At 37.2% G+C, this 16,978-nt stretch overlaps 1 protein-coding gene across 1 annotated transcript in view; it reads right to left on the bottom strand.

Annotated features, from left to right (window-relative positions):
* The window catches only part of SLC25A12 (solute carrier family 25 member 12), a 50,240-nt gene extending 34,555 nt beyond the window's left edge, over positions 1 to 15,685 (bottom strand). The window contains exons 1-4 of the mRNA XM_068138591.1: positions 15,583 to 15,685; positions 14,943 to 14,990; positions 9,593 to 9,735; positions 4,180 to 4,295 (exon numbers count right to left, since the gene is read on the bottom strand). Coding sequence (XP_067994692.1) covers positions 4,180 to 4,295; positions 9,593 to 9,735; positions 14,943 to 14,990; positions 15,583 to 15,594 — 319 coding nt within the window. The 5' untranslated portion in view covers positions 15,595 to 15,685. The remainder of the gene's footprint in view (positions 1 to 4,179; positions 4,296 to 9,592; positions 9,736 to 14,942; positions 14,991 to 15,582) is intronic.
* Positions 15,686 to 16,978: the final 1,293 nt, after the last annotated feature.

Raw genomic sequence — 16,978 nt, 5'->3', positions numbered from 1 at the left:
ATACCACAGGAAAGAAAATAAACCCAAGGAAAGCAAGACAAAAAAACAGGAGGACCAAAGTAATAAAATACACTGATGCTTCCTAGATTATCTGCATGTGTTAGGTAAAGCACATCTTGAAAATAAGCAACTAATGTATGACTACCAGGAAGCAAACACCAGCCGTAGATCTAGCACACTTGATGATACTTGGTGTTTTTCTTATAGCTTCAGATCTGCAGTCATGTGATTCTGAGATTTTTTTTTTCTGTTTACATTTCAAATAGTTTCCAGTTTTTACAGTTGCAAATAGTACTTTACAAAGCAGAAGTCTCAAGATTTAATCCAAATCCTAGCATTCAGTCCAAAATGGAGTACCAGGGGTGATCCAAGTTTCCTGAAAAATAACACTCAAAAGCAGATAATAATATATATTCATCTCCTTTCTCTTGTACTTCTGACTCACCTTCTTCCAGTGTTCTCAAACTATATGTCCTGATTAAGGAAAATCTGAACTTTCTCTCCCAGATTAAAATTTTCTTAAGAAAACATATGGACAAGATTTCAGTATCACCATATACCCAGATCCTGAAACTATTACATTGATGTTTATTATTTCAGTTCACTAAAATCATGGTAATTTTCACAGTGGTGTATAAGTAGGTATCCCTTACTTTCCTAAGTGCCTTTTAAGAGGTCATCATACTCTGCAAAAGTTTATTGGATTTTGAGGTGTAGGATGTTTTTAAAGTCTTAAGTTGAGTTCCATAAATATTTTGCAGTTATCTCCAAAATAATGTAAAAATTAAGAATACACAAGAATCATGAACATGATGGCTGTAAATCTCATTATTTTATCTTTAGCTCTAACTAAAAAAGTGTCTCTGAAATTCTCCAGTTTATCAGAGAATGGCTTTCTTTGTGGTGACTGTACAAGGAAGAACAGATAGAAAAAGCCTTGAACTGTACATTCCAATTAAAAGTTATACAGTCCAGATCATTGTATGGTTTATCAAAGGGATGATAAATTACAAAGAACCCTTTTACTTTCAGTTAGACAACCTATCTTTGAGAGATAGTCATAGACTTCAACTTTTAACCACAGTAAGGATTACCAGCTTTGACCTTGAAGCAAAACAAATAGATTGAACACATTTAATATGCAGCTTTGTTTTAACTTGAATTCAGGTCAAATGACTTCCACAGAACAGCACTAAAAAGAAGTACAACAGCATGAACTTAGTGGAGTGTTTTTAAGTATTTCACTCATGTGAAGTAGCTTAGTCAGTTATATCCCACGATCAAATAAAGTGGTTGTTAGTCTTCTGTGGCTATAGATAGTAACCCATAACAAGAAAGACAATTCATGAAAATAAGTACGTCACTTATTGCCTGTAACTGTTACCATTTAAACATTGCATAGTTAAAGCAATATTAGGGGCTCATCTGCAATACATTTTCCATAAAACATTCACCTAGAAATCATTTATGAAAATATATATAAGCATTTAACCAGCAAACAAAATGTTTTTATTTTTTCTCTTTCTCCATGATTAAAAAGCCATTTAAACTACACCACCACTTGTATCAATGGATTATTAACATAGTCATGTTATTGCTTTTTATTCACCAAGGTGACAGTAAGAGCAGTGCAGCTGAAATGTGAAATACTCAGGTGGCCATACAGATTGTTCATATAAAGTAGGTAAAATTTCATGTTCTAGCAAGGGACCTACTATACAAACATTACAGCATACTATCTGAACATTTGTGGCAGTTATTCATACAGTAGTAAGAAAGTAGATGACACTGAAGTGACAGAAAGCTTCCTGTTTCAAATGTCTCAATTAATATAAAATAGTCCACAAATTGTATTTCTGACAAGTATTTCTACCAAATAGTTTCAAAAGAATCATTAACTTTTTGCTCTCTTCCATTTTTCAGCTTGTAAGACAGCAGTACAATTTAACCAGTAGTTTCCTCATTGGAGAGTTGGAAGTTAAACTTTTGAAGAGACGTGTGGAAGACTGGGGCTAAAAACCACAACAAGCTAAAGTGCTCAAGTATGGCCCAAGCCTATTGTCAATAAATTAAGCCTCAAAAGGAAATGTAAACCTAACTGGAGCAGCCTGCTTTCAAACAGAGAGACAGTTATAAAACCCAGCAAGCAAGTATACTTAACTTTCTCCAGATAAATGAAAATTTGATTAGACCAGGATTTTTTGAAAATATCATACCCAGTATCACACCCATAGCCATACCCAAACAACTCTGAGAGATTATATCCAGCAAGGCCAGCATTGGGTTCAAGACACTGAAACCGATTCTGTGATCCACTCTCCAGCGCCTTTGTTTCTTCTCCAGACGCACAGAAAACCTCAGTAAAACCATGTCACTTCCAGCAAACTTACTGGCTTGAGTTAGCTTTGGAATCAATGCAATCACATCCACATAGTATTCTGAGAGAGAAAATCTTGTTTGATCTCATAACCACCATGGTTTATCCACAGACCTGAGAAAGTCTCATAAAAGGAAGCTGAACTGTCTAACAGCAATTCCCCTATCAATTAGCTAAACTTACTCTAATGCAGCGTATTTCTAATAATTCATTATCTGTTTGTTTCTATTAAACAAAATCCTGTGCCTTTCTGTTTACATGGTGTGAAAGAGTGCAGGACTCATTTATGAACCAGCCTCTACAGGCCACAAGTCTGACTTGTAAATTGACTGCAGCTACCAAATTCTGAGCACCTCATACATCATCATTCCATTTTTTCCCACATGCATTAATTTGTATGACATGCCTATGAAGTAAAAGTAAGTAGCCTGCATTAAAAACAACAACAACAACAAAAAAAGCAGCAGTAAATGTGGGAACTGTGGCACAAAAATATGTCCAACTGGTATGTTGTATATAGTAACAAATGCAATTTGATTAATTTTGTAAAACCAAGAAACCAATAGTAAATTTAAAATTCCCTAAAGAGTTTCCTGTTCAAGATTTAACAGCCTTATAAAGTTAGTGAAGATACAGACAAAAATTATCAGTTTTGCAGTTTGTCTTGTTTGCGTTCTCTTGGCCTTTAATAAATTATGTCCTCATGAAATAACAATCTTTAGTCTGAGGAATCTATACACAACCTGGTATTACTTCTTGTTCATGTATGAAACCAGCTATTTCAAATGTGTTCCTGAGAGCTACAGAGTGCATATCCCTGTTTTGTGAGATTATTAAATATCGTACCATTAACAGAAGACTTAATTTTCAAGATCTCGTGTATCCAAATTGCTCAGTACTCAATCCTTCAGTTAACGTTATTTAAAAGACCTTAAATCTAGTGGTTTGTTTCCATATAAAAAGACTTCCTTTCTTTTTAACAAGTTGCAACAGTCTTCATAAGAACAAAATGGTACAAACAGAAAGTGGTTACAAATTCAAGAATAGTTTGCATTTTCTTTATTGAGAGGTTTATTTAGATCGAAGTAACATTTAATTCCCATTTCAATAAAATTCTTATCATTGATTCATCTAATTTTCATAAATATATGACGTTTTTAAAGTCAAACCTCGTTGTCCTTAAACTGCAATGTTAGTAACAGTTATTTAGCAACATCATGAAGCAATACAGATAGCCTAAAGAATGTTACCCAATTACTAGTTTCTATGATTAGGGAAAAACAAACAAAACCCCTTAAAGGCTGTATTTTCTTCCTAATTTTTCAAATATATGATCTAGTTGGAAGTTACAGACATAACATTAGAAAATTTCTGCTCACCACTAAACTAGTAACTCCAAAGATTAGACCTTCTTAATTTCTATATTGACCTCTTAATTGTATCTAACAACTCTTCAAAGACATGGAGAGATACAGAACATGGTTTAGAAATCCCTCATCACTGAAGGAGTTCAAAAGACCATGACAGAATTGTACTCAGGATGACACTGAACAAACCAGTACTGTATTAACTACTTCAGGAACATGAAAAATCTTGATTTGAGAAGACAGAGCAAAATGTACTTTTTAATTTTGTTTCACTTGAAAGAAAAAAAAAAATAGTTTTACTCAAGCAAACTCTTAAGAAATCAGTATGGTACTGCACAATATGCATTTCTATGCACCAAATGGTGAGGTATCATTATTATGATTTGTGCTATTATAATCACTTTCTTAAACTGTTTTTTCTTTAGATATTCTTACCAAATGTTATTTCTCCATTGCCACTCTTGTCAAATAACTGAAAAGCAACAATGAATATTGCATCTGGAGTACACAAAACAGATTCAAATGCCAAAAATTCTTGATAGGAAATGAGCCTACAAAGGAAAATACAAAAGTTATGAAGATTCCAAAAATTATTCACAATACCAATGATTTTTTTGTTTTGATGCTCTAGAACTGTATGATTCAATTATGAAAATACAATTATAATATAAAAAAAGTTAAGACTCTACACTAGAAACTGAAAAGGTAGTTGTTACATTTAAGTAGTTACTTAACCTTTACACAACTCAGGTTCTCCATCTATAAAAGGACGGAATTCTTCAGATCCATCAACAGCAATATATAATCAATCTCAATGCATACCTATGATTTATTACCTTGTAATTACAAATGCTAGCAGACAGTACTTAAAAATTAAGACATTAAAAATCCACAGAAATTATACCACCATGCAATGTACAGGGCTGTCATCATATTACTAATTTTCTTATGTATTACTATTGAGAAAGAAAACCTTTTAACCCAAGTATAGGAATATGTTATACAATATACATATTTTCTTCAAATAACATATAATGTTCATAAAAACAAATAGGTTCAGAAAAAGTTATACTTTACTACGTACAAAGAAAAAATATCACACTTTGAATATAATATGAACTGCAAAAGTCACATAACTGAAAACAAGAAGAAAATTAAGAACATTTGGACATAAGGACAATTAGATACAAACAATGCAGGGAAGGATTTGAATGTAAGGCAAGACCTAAGATGGGAAAATATGATGACGGATGTTGGCACAAGAGTAAAACCACATATCCATAAAGATATTTAGAGCAGGTGTATACTGTGGCCTTTCCAGAATACTCCAGGCAAAAACCTTTTCACTTCTAACAGTGAATTTGGTTTATTGAAACTACTGTGTGTTTTCATCCTTGCAAAAATAGAGGACTTAGCTTGACTGAGAATAGCTCATCCAGCTACAAGTTCCTTTACTTATTTATTTTTTTGTGGAAATGTATGAGGGGATACATGGGATCTTGGGATCAAATGAATTATCAATGGGAATAAGAATTTTAATTAGATTTTTTTAAACTAAAAAAAATACTATTTCAGTAGATGCTATTAAAAAAGAGACTAGACAGTACATTTTCCTATAAAATTTACATAATTAGTCTGAATGTAGTATTCTTCATAGGAGCTCATTAGCTCATAGGGATTACTTCACATGTACATTGCTTACTGCTAATAAGCCAAGTATACATTGTTCCCTTGAGGGGAAAAATAAAAACCAATCCACATAATTTATTCATCTACTCTGTATCACTTAAAGAACACATAAAGCAGGACTGAGATATTTTAAACAGGGTTATCACAGTATCACAGTACATAAGAGGTTGGAAGGGACCTCCAGAGATCATCGGGTCCAACCCCCTTGCCAAAGCAGGATCACCTAGTGCAGGTTACACAGGAATGCATCCAGAAGGGTTTTGAATGTGTCCAGAGAAAGAGACTCCACAACCTCTCTGGGCAGCCTGTTCCAGTGCTCCACTGCCCTCACTGTAAAGAAGTTTCTCCTCATGTTGAGGTGAAATGCTCAGTGTTCAAGCTTGAACCTGTTGTTTCTGGTCTTATTATTGTGCATCATCAAAAAGAGATTGGTCCCCTCCACTTGACACCCATCCTTGAAATATTTATAGACATTGATCAGACCCCCTCTCAGTCTTCTCAAGACTAAACAGCCCCAGGTCTCTGTCTCTCTTCATAGGAGAGGTGCTCAAGTCCCCTAATCATCTTCCCGGCTCTCCGTTGGATTCTCTCCAGCAGGTCCCTGTATCTCTTGAACTGGGGAGCCCAGAACTGGACACAGTATTCCAGGTGCGGTCTCATCAGGGCAGAGTAGAGGGGGACAAGATCCTCCCTAGACTTGCTGGACACACTTTTCTTGATTCACCCCAGTATACCACTGGCTCTCTTGGCCACAAGGGCACATTGTTGTCTCATGGAGAACTTGCTATCCACTAGGACTCTAAGGTCTTTCTCTGTGGAGCCGCTTTCCAGCGGGATGATCCCCTAGTCTGTACTGGTGCCTAGTGTTACCAATCCCCTCATCCAGACCGCTGATAAAGATAGTAAACAAAACTGGACCCAGTACTGATCCCTGGGGAACACCACAGGCCTCCAAGTTGAGTCTGTGCCACTGATGACAACCTTCTGAACTCTGTTGTTGAGCCAGTTTTCAATCCACCTCAGAGACCAACCGTCTATGCTGATTTTCTTGAGCGTTTCTACGAGGATATTACGGGAGACGGTATCAAAAGCCTTACTGAAGCCAAGGTATACAACATCCACTGCTCTTCCCTTACCTACCCATTTGGTCCTGGTTTCATAGAAGGCTATCAGATTAGTCAAGCAGGATCTCCCCTTGGTAAACCCCTGGTTTCATAGAAGGCTATCAGATTAGTCAGGCAGGATCTCCCCTTGGTAAATCCATGTTGGCTATATGTGTTAGCATTCTTGAATTACACAGAAAGTACAGAAAAAAAATGTAGTGATCTTGAAATTACTTGGAGGTATGGCAAAATCGAAATTATGGTACTTGTCACACTTTAGCCACAAAAATCAAAGACGTGAGAATGCTTCTTCAGATGCAAAGTCAATTCCACCTAAAGTATGATCTGGATAAATAAGGGTTTAGAAACAGAATATCCTTTAAAATAATTGTAAGGCCTATAATTTCAAAATATACCTCACAACCATAAACTTGATATACAAATTAATTCCTAACCAGGAAGCTTTATAACTGACAGAATCAAGTGATGATTTCTTTGTACAAGCCTGAACCTGAAAGAAGCCATCATCAGAGGTCTCACTTTAACAGTGCCTACAGCAAAAGGAGACAGACACATTCAAATTCCTTTCCATATATTCAACTTGCAACGCCTAAGAGCAGGGATATTCCCTCTGATCCTCCATTATCCATTAGAGCAGAGATGGCAGGAGCTGAATTAAACACAATGATGGAGCTTCCTGTCCAATTGCTAATCAAGTATCCTTCAGCGAACCCATTGCATTAGTGTCTGTAACAATCTCAAATCACTCACCTTTCATTTTATCTATAACATTTGTAAAATTTCCTTTCCCCTTATTTCTTACATGCAGTTATCCTTCAAAAGCACACAAAGCCAGCCATGCGTTCACAATTCTTCTCTGTCTTTCCTTTTTTTTCTACCACAACTTTTTGCTCTTCTTTCCCCACACAACATAGCTTTTAGACATCATCTGTAGCTCTGCTGGGACTCTCTGTTAGGTGACACATCAACTCTTTATTCAAGATTTAGCTTAAGAATACATTTCCAAATTTTAAGAATGATATGTTGATTAAAAAAAAAAAAAAAAAAAGAGTTCTCATAAACAAGCAATTAAAATGAAGAATTTTGAATGACTACTGGGAACACAGAAGAAAATCTTTGATTTTAAAACTGCAATACCTACTAATGCTAATTGACTTAGGTAACTGTGAAGCTGGTTTTGGCACACATGCACAAGTACACTGTTCAGGGAGGATATTTATCCTAATTTCAAAACTAGTGCCTCTGATATAGGAGCAGTCACAGGATAAATGAAATCTCATTGTATTACACAAATAGCAGACAAGGCAGTTTAGGCCAACTTCTGAGTTAATTGATGTAATTCCTCAGAACATGCATTTGTAACAATGAGGAATAAACACTTGGAAAGTGAATAGTCATCTGTTTTGAAAAGTACCTTACATAGTTCCACTACAGCAAACCAGTCTTGTGCTGTAAAAATGGGAGAAGGCACTCAAACTCCAGAGCAGTTAGGTAAGGATCAAATTTACCAGCAGAAAAAAAAACTAAAACCCCGTTTTTTCAAACATATCCCTGCATTTCTGCCCATTCCAAAATGTGGTCGTTGGGTTTTTTCCTAAAGTGCCAAACTTAACCTAAATGAAATAAAAAAACATTAACAAAGAAAGTTACCAAGAACACTAAGTAATTATCTGAAGGGCAAGCAAGGCTAACAGAGTATCATAGCAGATACAGAATACAAAAGTCAATAAATAATTAGATAAAACCCAATAAAAACTTATATTCACAGGGAAAGGAATAAAAAAAAGCAATCCCTCAATGTAAAGTCCTGTAGTAGCAATAATAACAATTACTGATTTCTCACTGTAAGGAAGATCCTTTTACAAAACATTCTGGGTCCCTGCCCATGGCAGAGGGGTTAGAATTAGGTATCTTTAAGGTTCCTTCCAACCCAAACGTTCTGTGATTCTATGAAGAAATGTACACCAAAATTTTAGAGAAACAAGACATTTCATGTGTTGGTTTACTAGTCATCAATTAGACTATTATTTCAGCAGGCACATATAAAACTCCTACATCAAACAGGAGATCCTACATTTCTTATTCATATAAACTGTATTCAGCATATCCAATTTAATTTGTAAAGCACGGATATTGTGCAAGCTGCTCAGAATACCATAGAAACTAATAAAATATTCTAAAGCAAAACACAGGAAAATAAAAATGTTTTAAGTGATGTCAGAGGTCAGATTTAGATTCACAAATTGAAGGAAGGGACTTTCAATATAAAATAAATTATATTATGATATATTTACAAATGTATTGTTTTAATGGCAACTTTCCCTGTATCCTCTATAAAATACTCACTCTCTTCTGTATTCTTGACCTGTTCTCTGATCCATCTTAACCTTCTCGTTTTAACACTGCCTGTGCTTCCTACTACATTCCAAGGCCAAAACTAGAAGCCTGCATATAGCAAGAGAAAAGGCTCCTCTAACTTGTGAGTTAGAGAGTACAATCTCACTGGAATGGCCATTGTGTAAGTTAGTGTCACAGAACTGTCTGTAAATTGAGTTAAAAAAACTTGACATGGATAGTGTCTTCATCTTCATTATGCAAGCACCTTCCTCTTTCATAGAGTCATTACTGTCTCACAGCACTGTTAAAAGAGACCTCAATGGTTTGACTTGAATTGCACACTACAGAAATAAGAAAGTGTTCCCATATTTACACGTTTAGTTACAGGTAATAAAGACTCTACAAAATATCTAATCATGGGCATGAGTATACAGAAAAGAAGTTTTTCAAGCCAATCATGCTACATTAATTTACAGCATTTGGAGTAACTGTTAAAACACCATTAAAACAAATCTAAATTAAAAAGTGCAGGTTAAACATTGTATTTTTTCCTAATTTCTATAAGTTTATAGTCTGTTGAACCTGAGGGAAAAAAATATATTATCTAAATAATGGTTTTGGAGATTAAATGATCAAATTAATTCACTCTTGCATTTACCAATGCAGTACAAGCTTCTAAAGGAGAGCAAAATTCTCACCCATCCTTAGTTTGATCTGCCACTCCAGCCAACAGCTGCACTGTTTTAGGATTGTAGCGTGGATCTGTATGAAGTCCTAGGTATTTCTGCACAAAATCTTCTGGGGTCATAAAATGCTCACCATCTTTCTCAACGCTGGCATACTAAAGATAAAAAATGAAACCACAAATCCAAAAATGAATTAATTTAGATGCTAATTATCAGTGATTACCAAACTAGTATCTTTACTGAATAGCAGTTAAAACAACTGTCCACACATAACTGCTCTGAAATCAAAGGATGTGATTAATCACGTCACCATATTAGCTGTGTCCCACAATCTCATTATCCCTGTAGAATAGGGATACATAATAGTTCATATAATGACCAAAATCTTCTAATATAAAGACAACTGTGTATTTTCAGAAAGTGTCAGATAATTGCATAAATTTGTAAAAATTATAGCCATGCTGCAGCTATTTGCAGCTACACTGTGAAAACACAATATATAAATGTTATTAGAATTTCTAGTAGCAGATACTTTCCTGAGTAATTGCTCCTGATCATTACTAATTTGGAAAATGTGTATTTTTTAGTTTCTCTTCTTGTGAAAAATGGATTTGCAGATCGCTTTTTATCCTGAAAGTAATGGTTTGGGCATTTTTCACTTAAGTAAAAATTCATGCAGATACATAAAGGATTTCAGTCAACTTGTATGTTTTGGAGTTTTAATTTTATTAAGTTTTCTAACAAAAATAACAAAGTACTAAGGAAACTAACTAAAATAACCAACTACACTGTTATTATCCATATACCCAGAAAACTGACATGTCTGCATCAGTACTCTTACTAACAACTTATGTTTCAAAGCATTAATCACTGCTTTTTAACTATTGGTCAACTTTAGATTAAATGTGTACTTTTTAGCATAAATTAAATTGCACATTCCCAGTCTTGAACTAAGAATGTGTGGAGGCAGAAGCAGAAAGCATTGCAAGTGCGGAATAAAAGGGAAATATACTATGGAAGTTCATATTTTGTTTCAAGATGGTTATATAGACTGCAAAGTTACACTATATTTGCATCCTGGGAAACAGGAAAGTAGCTCACAGAAGATGTCTACTTCACTAAACTACTGAGATCAAATTCAGTTTCATGACTGAGTTTGTTTCTCAGCGTTTTTGCTCTCAAAACATGTAAGCAAGCTTATTTAATAGTTTAAAATCCATTCACTCTCTATTGTACAGTCTACCTGTACACAGTGAGTTAAATGCAGACCATCAAACATATACAAAAAACTGTATCCATTCTGAGAAAATTAAGTCACACAGCTTCTTCATTAGAATTTACTTTTAATTAGTTTGTAAAAACATAATTCACCTTTCTAGGTTCTAGCTGTTAAATGATGACTATGTAAGCATTCTCTGCAGAAAAAGAAATGCAAATGTCCCTCAAGACCTATAGTGCAATATCTGTATAATTTAAGTCAAACTTTGATTAATGACTTTATTTTATAACTTTTCCATTATACACTCCAGTATCTTGATTCGGATGACACGTGTGAAGGAGTCAAAAAACAGACTGCCAGGGACCCACAGGAATTAGAATATTAACAATAAGACCTACACACAATACCTGTTAATGTGTAACATTCCATTTAGATAAAGCAGATCATCCACATGTCTCCTGCTTCTTTCAGCTATGTGCAACCCAACCAATTCAGTCAGGATGTTATTTCAGCATAAAGGAGCTTGCATCAGCATCAGTACCTGCTTAAGCATTTCATGTAGCTCTTCTGTAATGCCAGTCCCTTACATCTCCTCACCTTCTTCCGCCCCATAGCTGTGATGACAGCTGTTTGGAAGACTGCACTATAAACCAGACTACTGAACCAATGCAGAAATAAATTATTTCCAGAAAAACAGGAACACAAAGGAGTGGACAGGAATCCTGTAATTCAGCACTGCTGCCCATGTAGTAAAACTGTGGCTTCACTGAATCAACTATGAAAGGTTTTCTTAGTCATACATGCAAGTGTGACTAAAACATGCATTATGAAGCACAATTCTGCTGCAAGACATGCAATCACAGCGTGTCAGGGGCTGGAAGGGACCTTGAGAGATCATCTAGTCCAACCTCCAAATCCAAATAAAGTTTTATGTGGGAAGGATCATCAAGCATGCAGGGTATTGAGCATATCTTCATGAATAACATAATTCAACTGTATGACAGTAGAGTGCATATCAAAGACAGTCAAAATATAAACAGATTCTTCAGACGCCAATTTATCTGAGTTAATTACAAGCAATTAATTGTTTTACAGTAAAACTGTGTGTGGGAAATTTTGCTAAAAAATTTTTGAGACAAAAATAATTAACTGACAGCTACAAGGAACTCCATATGAGAAGGTCATGGTGTTTTGAAAGAGCTTGGCAGTGAGCCAACAAATTAAGGCCTGAGAAAGTAGCTAGGCTATTTCATTTCAGCACGTATTTACATTTGTCCTCAAGTTATCTTCACGTTATATAACTTAAAGAGGCTTTTAGCACACAAAAGGAAACAAAGTTTATCTTAATTTGCATGTATCGATTAAACCAGTATTTTCCCGTCTTGAACTATGTTACTTTATAACACAAAATTCTTACTATACGTTTATAGACTGTCTTGGGTAAGCACTTTGATGAACTTATGTGACACTTTTAACAACATCATCGCATAATATAAACACACAAAAAATCCTCTCTAGTTGTACAACAGAGGTAGCTCATCACCACATGTTCACAAACAGTGCTTTCTTTGCAAAATCAGTCAGTTTTCAATGTAAAAGGGTTTTTTTTCTATCCCAGTGGTCTTATCTAGGCAGAGGAGAAGTTCCAACTGAAAAGAGACCCATGAGTACTATGAACAATTTTTTTATTTTTTTTTAATTAAGCTAAGCTATGAGCCAGAGATTCAGGACATTCTGAAGGTGGAAAGAGGGGGATGTTTCTTGTATTAAAATTGGAAATTTGGGTTTGTTTCTTTCTCCACCTTGCTGGAACGGGCTGCACTTGCATTCAGTAGGCAGAGAGTAATTGAACTATATTCCCCAAGGGTTGACTGTGTCTTGCCTAAGAAGGAAGGCTCACCAAGCAATTTGTTGTTCTACATATCTCTTTTATCCTTCAGTGAATTTCAGTTTTGTTCTTTTACAATTGTTACTGAAATAAATGGCTAGCAAACACCTGAGATATTTATTTGAGGGTGCATAAACATGAAACCTGCACCTGCATTGCACAGTTACAGGATTACGTAGTAATAACAGCACCTCTTTTTAATACAAGCCAAATTTAACATTTTTAATTTTAAATTATTTTAAAATATGTACATATACCAAGGTTGAGAAATTCTAAGAGATAGGTATATATCATGTACCCATTAAGGTAAAACTTAAACTGGATGGACAGAGGGCACCACACTAGAGGATACATACGAACAGAAGGAAATTTAAGTACACTCTCTATGAATAAGGTGGATGACGAAGAGGTCTAGAGTTCACATCTTCGCTTCCACTCATTTCCAAGAGAAGCCAAATTTAGGAAGGAATGCGCAACCTTTAGCTGAGGCTCACAGAACAGGCCAGCCCTCTCAGCAATGAGCACAACATATCTGACCCCTCATGTGTGTACCACTAGTAATAACGAGGCTTTTTACAGCTTAGTCTTGAAAAGAGTGGGGTTTGTTTAGAATTTTTTTTTTTTTAAGTCTGTAATTAAGACTACCTGCCAAACACAATACACAATTTCAAACTCAATTATAATCAGACATAACCCAAAATAAAATCCTCCTATGCCAGAGGTGTCTCTGTTGTTTCTCCTTTTTCATTGCAAACCTCAGATTCTCAGGAGGGCTTTCATATTTTTCATTCCTCAGAGAACAAAAAAATCCACAACTTAATTTGCATGTTTCTTTGAAGATTACAAGACAGACATGGAAAAGACAAAAAAGCTCTTCTAAAACCAGACTGTCTGCTTTCCAGGTCACTAAAACATTTACTGTCAGAGAGTCAACTTCAAGATCCAGTTGTACAATGCTCTCTCTCCTTTCCCTCTATGATCAAAATCAACAACTTCAAACACAACTACTGATTTCCAAAAGCAAGCACTTCTACTGGCTGGAAGTAGAGAATAAAAAAATCCACGCTTCCAAGTTGAATAGAATATTTTGACACCACATCTCACTTTTTGGAACGAAGAATGCAAAAAGTTGGAAAATGGCCATGTGATGTTCTAGACCTGTGTATTTTTATATTTGATTTTTTTATCATATTTTCATGTTGCTCATTTTATTAACATATTCTACTGTATTCCTTACCTACAAAAGCTGAATGTCAACAATAAATGAAACTTTGATGGAAGGCCTTCAAAAGAAACTATATGCTGGGCCTTTACAGTTTGATTCCAACATTCTAACTTTTCACACTCCAGCAGCATTACCACCATTGCAAGCCAGAATGTCAAAGTAAAAATCCACCAAACTTATGGCTGGGATATAACTCCTCTGTTTCAGGCAAACAAAAATTCCTCTGTCCACTTATCATGTGTGGATACTATAAGGTAATACTGTAGGACCAAAAGATACAGGTCAAAGACTATGTAATCCATTTTATTATTTACACTATTAGCTCTAATGCTTCATGTTATGTTCTTTCCTTTTCATGGAGGAAAGCTTCTTGAGTATGCTGTGTAATACTTAAGATAAAGGGAAAAGACAAAAGGTATTTTAATGATTTTGGAAGTACCAGTGGCCCAACTACAAACCTTAACTATAATTGCTTTTACTCCATCTGCCTGATTCAAAACCTACTGTGAAAGTCTTTAGGATTGATTGATTTTTCTTTCAGACCATGCTTCACTATAACTAAGGAGAGTGGAGACAGCTTTATGCTGTTATTTATATGATTCTATGGCAATTCAGTGGATAATTTTATAAAAAGTATCGATCATAACATATCAATTTTAATGTATAAAAAAATATGTCAATTGTCCATCCATTTGTAAAAGGAACAAGTATAAACCCCAAGGACAAAGCACATAACTATGGAAGAATATTTTTTTTCAAATCTGTCAACAATGTACTTACAAAGTAACAGTTCTGGTTACAGTTATTTGCTTTATATATGTATTTCAGGAAATTATTTAAGACTATGATTTTGAAATGGTTAATCACGAGTTCTGTCAGGAGCAGCTTCTCCTCAGTGCCTGTTGGCCCTTTCAACACTGTGCCTGCAAAGTGAACTTTCAAGTGTCCCACAGCACGACACGTGCAAACTGCTGGAAGGGCAAAAAAATACCAGCCTGTCAATCAAACAACATTAGACATCTCATTTTACCTGCAAAAAAATATTTCGTAGTTCTGTAGGATCCGCCCTTGATTGCACCTGTAAACACAAGCAAGTTAATGCTTCGCTGGTCGGGCTACTAACAGCGCAGATAACACCTGCCGTACACGCTGATAAGGGCAGCAATACAGGTCTCTTATCTGACCGGCGGCGAGAACCACAAACATGACCCCGCGGTGTTTACAGCGGGGCTCCACCAGGCTGCTGTGTTGGTGACAGCTGTCAGACCGCGGAGCTGCACCGGGCTGCCCTGTCGGTGACAGCTGTCAGATCCCGGGTTGCCTGCACGACGCACGGCGCCCCGGCCCCACGCGTCCGTTAGGGGCCCTCTCCCCGCGCCCGGCCCTGCCCGCCCCGGGGCTCCCTATGCTCGCAGGGCCCTGGGCCCGCGCTTCCATTGTCTCACCACTTCACCTCAGGTGGAGACGGCAAGATACACCGCGCCACCCCTTCCCCGGGTCGCCCCACCATCGCCACCCCCGCCGACGGCTTCCCCTGACCCGCCGGGGGTCTCCCACAGCAGCAGTGGCTGCCTTCTCCTGTCGCCCGCCATCCCCCCGGCCGTCCCGCGCGGGCAGGCGGCGGGTCTGCCCATGTCCTGCTGCGACAAGCGACGGAGGGATAGAGTCACCTTGACCGCCATGCTGCACCCGGCGAGAAGGAGGAGGAGGAGCTGTTCGCCGTTACCCTCCCGCCGCGCCGTCGCAACAGCCGCCGCCTAGGCGCAGCGCTGTGGTAATGAGCGCCGCGCCCTGCCCTGCCCTGCCCGGCCCGGCCCGCTTCGCTAGGCGGGCTCCCCTCAGCGGCCGCCGCAGGTCTCCTAGAACTAGGGCAGTGGAACGGAGTCCACGAGTACCGGCTGAGGCCCAACTCCCTGCCCGCGGCGTCTCTCAGTGGGCGCCCAGAGCACGAGCCAACAGTCACACGGTGGGCGATGGTTACCCACATTAGTGCGGTTTGGATGGAGTGTCACCCACTCCACCAAAGGCATCAGGAGCACGGTTGTAGGCGCCTGCCGGGAGCTGCTGCTGTAGGCGCCTGCTGGTAGCATCTCCAGAGCTCAAACGTGAAATGTAAAAATGCTGCTGAAACTCATTGCTGCTGTTTCCTTGATGGTCAGCAAAACTATACCTGTCAGAACCAAGTGCTGAAACAATTTATAGACTGATATTCTGGCAGCATGGCTGAAAGCAGGTAGTAGATCCATAGTTCAAACAACAGGCACAAAATAATCAAGTATGGATGGACTTCAGAAGCTTCTGACAAGCCCTTTTAATACTTTAGTAATTAGAGCATGATGACTTGCTTTATACCTCAGTTAAAAACATGCAGGACGCAGGCTCTAGAAAGGAGAAATTTATACTTTCTTTGGGCAGTTGATTCACAGCAAGTGCTTACAAAATACCACTTAAATAATAATTCATGTTTTGTTTTGCTATACTAGTTCAAGGGTCCAACATGATGTCTATTACACATCACTGGAAAACACCTATCATTTCTGGTTTATTCCAGATAATAGGGTGAGATACAAAGCTACAGTAGAGAGTTTATAATGGTAGTCACAAAACAATTACACACATTTCTAAATTTAAAACAGCTGTTTTCTCTACAAAGAGACACTTATCTTGGCTATGGGTCAAGAAAAACTTCCCGAAGTTCACGTTCATCTGTGCCTATGTGCCGTCTGACAGCAGAAATAACTTTGCTATAAAACTGCCTGTTGCTAAGGTTTTGACCACTAAACCGTCTTGATCAGCAAGTCCATATACATGCTAGTTTCAGAATAACGGTATTAGAAAACAGACCTTTAAAATTGCAGCATCTCCATGCTCCTTGCAGCAGTTGTTAAAAAGGAATTGAGCATACAGCTTTAAGTAATGATAAAATCTCAATTTTTTTTTCCCTCAGTTGAAGTGCAACAGTGGTATTGAGCCTAAGGTCTGTATGAGAAGAAAGTGGAAGCAAAAGAGATCGCTCTGCCTGCTCCCAATCTGGAAGAGCACACATATTTTATGCCTCTTCACACA

This window comes from Melanerpes formicivorus, unplaced genomic scaffold, assembly GCF_026170545.1.
Source record: "Melanerpes formicivorus ecotype bairdi unplaced genomic scaffold, bMelFor1.0.p_v2 SCAF_5, whole genome shotgun sequence".
In the NCBI taxonomy this organism is placed as follows: Eukaryota; Metazoa; Chordata; class Aves; order Piciformes; family Picidae; genus Melanerpes; species Melanerpes formicivorus.
Note: the sequence above shows the minus strand (reverse complement) of the source record. Positions and strands in the feature narration are given on the sequence as shown.